This window comes from Vicia villosa, linkage group LG2 (assembly GCF_029867415.1).
Source record: "Vicia villosa cultivar HV-30 ecotype Madison, WI linkage group LG2, Vvil1.0, whole genome shotgun sequence".
Classification (NCBI taxonomy): domain Eukaryota; kingdom Viridiplantae; phylum Streptophyta; class Magnoliopsida; order Fabales; family Fabaceae; genus Vicia; species Vicia villosa.
The window spans coordinates 148,442,127-148,449,126 of NC_081181.1; the positions used below are offsets into that span (position 1 = coordinate 148,442,127).

The 7,000-nt window shown below is 33.5% G+C and overlaps 1 protein-coding gene across 1 annotated transcript; it reads left to right on the forward strand.

Moving 5' to 3' along the window:
* The first annotated feature begins 705 nt into the window (after nt 1-705).
* Nucleotides 706-3,406, forward strand: LOC131652403 (uncharacterized protein At4g22758). The gene is made up of 3 exons (XM_058922251.1): nt 706-1,175; nt 2,670-2,883; nt 3,052-3,406. Exons 1-3 carry the CDS (start codon nt 870-872, stop codon nt 3,258-3,260), a joined length of 729 nt encoding a protein of 242 aa, XP_058778234.1. The 5' UTR covers nt 706-869; the 3' UTR covers nt 3,261-3,406.
* Nucleotides 3,407-7,000: the final 3,594 nt, after the last annotated feature.

A 7,000-nucleotide genomic window follows, 5' to 3' on the forward strand; every position in this document is an offset into this window, starting at 1 on the left:
ACAAAACCGGCTTGTAGTGTGAGAATTGCCCCAACTTATAAGCACATATTTAGGCCATATATTGTCCGATGTGAGACTTTTAACAATAAAAGATGAGTATTAATCTTTCTGTTCTTTTTAAGTGTTGTTTTTTTAAATTTTTCATATATATGAATTAAACTAATTATTTTTGTTATTTTTTATAGTTTTTTTTACTTATAATATCTTTAACTTTTTTTTTAAAATTCTTTTAACTATTTTTGTTATTTTTCAAAACAATATATCTTCTTTTACTTATAATATCTTTAACTTTTTATTAATTCTTTAAATTTTTTTCTCCTTTTATAATAAAAAACTAAAGATAAACTGAACAAAATTGCAATCAATGCTATTTTAAAAATTGGACGACAATTAAAAAGAGAAAAATTTGTTTAGAAAAATAACATTTATAAAAGAAGGGAGGGAGTAGTACTTAATAAATTTAAAAGGTATAGAAATATTGACATTATATTTTTTATTATTTTAAAATTCCCTTTCATTTAGGATAGCTTGTCACATTCCTATTTGTTTTGCATAAAGCTGACGTGTTATGTGCGTCCCTAGGCATGAATTTCTCACTACTTTTAAACATGAAAATTATCTAAACCCCTAAAAAAAATAAAAATATAAATAAAAATATTATTTCTTGACACAACCGAAAGAATATATTAATGTTATTCCTTTCATACTTTACTTTAAGATTCTTACATAAGAAGAAAAAGAGGAATGGAACGTGCAGTGCACAGCTTCCACTACTTGCTACCCCAACGATTCTCAATCTTATAACCACCATTCTTATTCTTCATCTCCCATTCATCCAACACAAAACTCAACTGCACATATAATATTGTATGTCGCAAATCTCGAGATCACCGGCGATTACATCCCGGAGAAAAAAACCACCGCATCCATCACCGTCGCCTCGTTGTAGTAGAACAAAGAATAAGCCAAAATTGGTCAAGATCTTGAAACGCTGCTCATCGGCGCCTCTTCTAATTTCACGAGGAGATCATGGAGATGAAGATGATGTTGATCTCGTTGCTCAATATTCTTTCAGGAGCCATGGAGCAACACTTTCCCGACCGCAAACATTTTCAAAGGCCTTTCTTTCTTCCCCTTCTCTCTTTCCTTCTTCTCCAAAGGTTTACTCTAACGAGGTTAGTTAGTTAATTACACTCAACTCTATATGATTCAGGCATGTTTAGCAGTCTATTGTATTGAAGTTAATCAAGATTAATATCGAGTTTCTTAATTTACAGTATAATCCTTTTTTTCTTGGTTTTAAATTTTTTAAAAACCGATCGGGGTTTTTTTGCTTGATTCCACGTGGCGTTTGCTTGCTTCACGTGTTCTGTTGTTTGAGGGAGTGGAAAGTTGAGATTGCGTGAAACAACGAACCATGACATGATGCATTTTCAAGGGGAAAATTTTATTAAATAAATAGTAATATATTTGATTTATATTTAAAATTCATTTAAGAAATTTAAAAATAAATTATTTATTGATAATACTCTTTTTTACTATTAATAATATGAATTAGATCCTATATAAAATTGAATGAAAATAATATAAATTTTAATTAATAAAGAATGTTGCGTTGAAATGTATATTACTATAACACTTTTCTTTTAGGATTTAACTTATCTACCTATATTGCTAATGTTTTCAACTACTATTAAATGTCAACTATACAATATATGTAATTGAATTGAATATGAATTCTATTGTGGATTGTTTTTATAAATAGTCTCATGTAGACCGGTAGTTAAAATCAACAAGAAAAATATTTTTTAAATATTGGTATTACATGGACCACACAACTGGATACTCCGTCCATTCTTTATTATAACATTTTTTTAAATTCATTAAAATATTTATGTATTTTATTTATATATAGTTCATATACATTAGTTACTTAATAAATCTAAAAATGTCAATATTTATGTATAAAATGAAATTGAGAGAACATTTATAATGTCATATTAAAACTTTTCTTATCTGAATCATTAGTCTTCTATATCACACTTAATTCAGTGATATGACTTGTGGATCCGATGAAGATGTTTGTGCATAATACACATTATTTTCATAAAATTAGAAATTATGAGAGTATGTTGAATTTATTTTTTTAAGTATGTCATAAGTGATTTTCAAAAAATCCTTTAAATATTGTCACAAAACTTATCCTAGGAGATGCATTCAAATGAATCAATTCAAATAAATACGTAGAAATTGTCCGTCCGTATTGTGTTTTATGTTTCCTTCATTTCTAAAATACGTCATGTTGACAGGGCCAGATTAAGCAAATTAGCGCGTAGCTTTCATGGGCCGGTAGGCGGTGTTCAAATTTGTAACTAACTTTGTTTTCAATTGGTCTCACAGTTGCAATGCAAAGACCGTTATTAAAAAACTATTATTATATTTTTTAGATTTTGTGATGTGAATCAAATTTTTAAACTTTTTGTACCATCCAGGTTACGTAACATAGAAATTGAGATTAAATATATGGTAATGACGTAGAAGGCATGTCTTATAATTAATTACCACTAGTAAACTTGATAATGACTCAACCACAAATAACAATAAATTAAGAAATCACGTATTAGTTTTATATTCGTCAGGGTGATTTACTTTTCCATTCGATTAATCAGATGAAGGGATACGACAAGGAAGCTAAGGTTGTGGTTAATGTCACAGTTGAAGGAAGTACAGGACCAGTGAGAACCATGGTTAAACTAGGATCCACTGTGGAGGATACAATAAGACATGTGGTGGATAAATATAGAGAAGAAGGAAGAAGCCTCAAGATTGATTCTAATGAGCCATCTTCATTTCAATTGCATCTTTCCTATTTCAGCCTCCAAGGTAATAATAATCTCAATAATTTTACTAATCAGCGAGATATCAAATCACACTTTTAATTTTAAAATACTAATACGACATGATTAAATATTATAATTCTATTGGATAATTGTGTAAAAATAGTTACACTAACACTGCACTATCTACTATCTTTAATCTATTTCTTCATAGGTTTGGACAAGTCAGAAATAATCGGAGATGTAAATAGTAGAAATTTTTATATGCGGAAGGGTAATGGTGAATCTACAAGCAATCATGATTTAGAAAAACATAGCTCTGCAAATCCTTCAATGTTACTTCCATCTTTTGTTGCTTTGAAAATTAACCAAATTATAAGAAGAGCTCATAGGTTTTGGAAGATTATGGTGTGCTCGCCATGACAAGAACAACACTGCTTTGCAGTACCCGTGACATGGAAAAGCAACAAAATTTTTATCTGTTGCCTTTCAATTAATTTCCATTTCATACTCTACATGTATATATAACAATAAAATAATGTCATTTTGAAAAAAATTCATATCAATATATATTTGTGTATCATTGTTCCTAATTTTAATATGAGAAATGCTGTTATAACACTCTATTTGACATATACACCGTATTAATTTACTGTAACCGTATTAATTTACTGTATAGTGAACTTTTTGCTTTAATTTATTATTTTTATGTGCATAGAAATCCGTGCCTCTTTTAAAATGAAACCTCCAGCTACAGTGTAACATATAGGGTGTTACAATTTCAATGTAAGTATAGCATTCTTGTTTTAATATCGATACTCGATAAAATTGATAGTATTATAATCAACTATCTAATACCATTAACATTCCTTAAATTAAAGAACCAACAAAAAAATCAATATTACTATATATCCAAGTTATAGAAGAAAAATAAATAAAATGGAATAAATATAAGTTACAAAATCTAAGCAAACAATAAAAGAAGAAAAACAACATAAATAAAAAATAGAAACAAACAATAAAAAAAAAATATAATTATATAATAAATTAACAAAGTAGAAAATTTGAATACATAATTAAAAAAAATTAATTTCGTATACAATTTCTTCATCCATGACATATTTATACCTGCAAGTGAAAAAATATATATACTTTATACCTTCCAAAACCAAAATATAAAAAAAATTAAAACATTAGTAAAAAATTAGAAACAAACAGTAAAAGAAAACACTTAATCAATGACACATCTTAATAGTTTTCCTCTTTTCCCGGCGGTTAATCATTGTTCGGAGTTTAGCATTGGGCGATGGAGTGGAAGAAGGTTCACAGGAAGACTTTTCGTTTGTTGGGTCCTAAATGGGACTATTTCCCAACCAACAGAGGATGCAGGGTAGGCGACAGAGAGGTAATTGTTTCCAATTTTTTCTCGGAAATTCCTAACAGAATTAGAGCTACAAATGTTTTCAACTTGTTTGGGTGCCATGGTGAGGTGGTGGAGGTTGTGATACTGTCAAAGTTGAACAAGTTTGGTAGGATATATGGTTTCGCTCGTTTCGTAGAGGTGGAGGATGCTAGGTATTTAGCTGTCAAGTTGGATAAAATTTTGATAGATGGAAAAAAGATTCATGCCAACATTCCTAGGTTTGAGAGGCATAGGGGATTCGGGGGTCCTGATGCTCAGGGTGGTGGTGAGGGATGTTCGGTTGGGGTGAACAATTCTTCCGGTTTTCAGAAGGAGAGGGAGGTGAGGATAACCAATAGGAGTTTTCATAATGGGAGATCTTTTGCTGACGTTGTCTCAAAGGAGAAGTTATCCTCTTCTGTTGGAGGTGTTCCTCTTTTGAGTTTTGCTTCTGATGTTGATGTCACAGAGAAGCTTCATAAGGCATATGTGGGCGTTGTTTTGTTTCTCGGAGCCGCTTACAACATTCAAACTCATTTTGAAGTGGAAGGTGTTTTATCCATTAAGGTTTCTCCGATGGGTGCTAATTTCTGTTTGCTTGAGGAAATGGAAGAGGGTTATATCAGTGAGTTGCTTGGAGAGGGTTCAACTTGCTGGAAGCAATGGTTTAAGGATATTAGGCCGTGGAACATTTCCGATGTTGATTCGGAGAGAGTTATGTGGTTACATATTTACGGTGTGCCATGACATGCTTGGTGTTCGGATTTTTTTTGTGCTTTTGGCAAATTCGATCGGTTCTTTCATTTGCGTAGACGACAACACGGCAAATAAAACCTGTTTGGATATCGCGAGGGTTTTGGTGAGGGTGCCGGCGACTTTCAAACTGGTTGAATTTCTTAAGATGGAGGTTGATGGTGTGGAGTTCTGTTTGACGCTCAGAGAGGACTCTTTGGGTCCGTTGCGTATAACAAAAACCAGGTAGGATAGCAACTTCATTCAGACTAAAGATTCTAGCTCGGGGGATTCTTGGTCAAACATGGGAGGTGAGATGGAAAGGCAGGAGTTTTACAAAGAACATAATGTTTTATCTGATGGTTATTCCATTAAGGGCAATAGTGAAGGGGAAGCTTGGTCCGCGGGAAGTAAGGAGGGGAGGTACAATCAAGGCAGGAGGAAGACATTGAGACTCACGCTACTTTTGATAAAGCAGTAGAGCAGGCAAAAAATAAGGAGGCATCAGAGTTAACAGGTTTGAAGCGGAACACTTTACTAAGGATAACAAACTTAGTTATGTTAAGGAGGGAGGGTCAGCTTCTGTAGGTACTAAAGTTCAGGGTTCTACTGTTCCTTGTGGTCCCAGCATAAAGCATGTAACTAGTAGAGGAGAGGAAGGGAAGAAAAGAAAGAAAAGTGCTTTTTAAAAAACTTTCTGTTTTGGTTGGGCCAGGTAAGAAGCCCAAGAACAGGCCCAGTAGGAAGGTAGGATCTAATGAAGCCTTTGGCGATAATAGCCTTGGTTACAACAGAGGTTCCATTTCTGCTTTCTCAGACCCTATATCTCAATTTTCGCTGCATACTGAGGCAGTCAGAGGAAAAAAAGAGGTGTTTCATGGTGATCAACCGGAGAGTCCCAATCTTAACAGAAGTAATAGTAGACACGTTAATATGCTTCGTTATGGAAAGGGAGAGAGATTGTGGAAATCTATAGCCAAGTTGGGGGTTTCAAATCTGTGGCTTGTAAAAGGGTATCTTAGTTTTAATACGGTGTCTGAATTCTCTGGTGTGTTACATAAGGAGGGAGGGTTGGAGAATAAAAATGGTTCACCATGATTATAAGATCGTTCAATATAAGAAAGGGCTGTAATTTCGTGAAGAGAAGGCGGATTCACCAAATTATCAGCAAAGGGAGGGCAGATATTTTCATGCTTCAGGAAACGAAAAATCAAGGTCTGTTTAGAATCTACTGCTAGAAGTTTTTGGCGTTCTGAAGGGATTGATTTCTCAGTCTCCGACTCTGTAGGTTTATCTGGAGGTCTCATTATTTCGTGGAATTCTAGGAATGTGGAGGTTGTTTGCAGTTTTAGGGGTGCTGGATTCCTCGGAATTAAAGTTTTATAGAGGGATAAGTTTTATTATATTTGCAATGTCTATTCTCCTTCTCTTTTATCTTTGAAGCGCGAACTTTGGAGTAAGTTGGTGTCTTTAAAGGATAGTTTTACTGATGGAGAATGGTTGATTGTCAGAGACTTCAATGCGGTAAAAAATGGAGGGGAGAGGAAATGAAAGAAAACGGTGGGCAATCTTCCGGAGTGGGATGCATTTTATGGTTTCATTGGCGATATAGGACTGGTGGACGTTCCGTGCAAAGGCAAGAAGTTCAGTTGGTACAGTAGTGATAGTAGGTCGAAAGCCGTATTGATCGATTTTTGGTATCTAATAACATTGTGAATTGGTGGGGCGTGGTTGGGCAGCAAATTGGAGATAGGGACATTTATTATCATTGTCCCATTTGGCTTGTTACAGACAAAGAGGATTGGGGACCGAAGCCTTTTAAGTTCAATAATGAATGGTTCCAGAATAAGGACTTCATTGTTTTCTTAGAAAAGGAGTGGAAGGAGATGGAAGTGTACGGTCAAAGGGATTTTGTTTTGAAGGAGAAACTGAGGCTTCTTAAACAAAGACTTAGATGGTGGAATATTAATGTTTTTGGTATAATTGATATGCCTCAAACATTAATGCTTTAGATGATCTTACTTCGGAA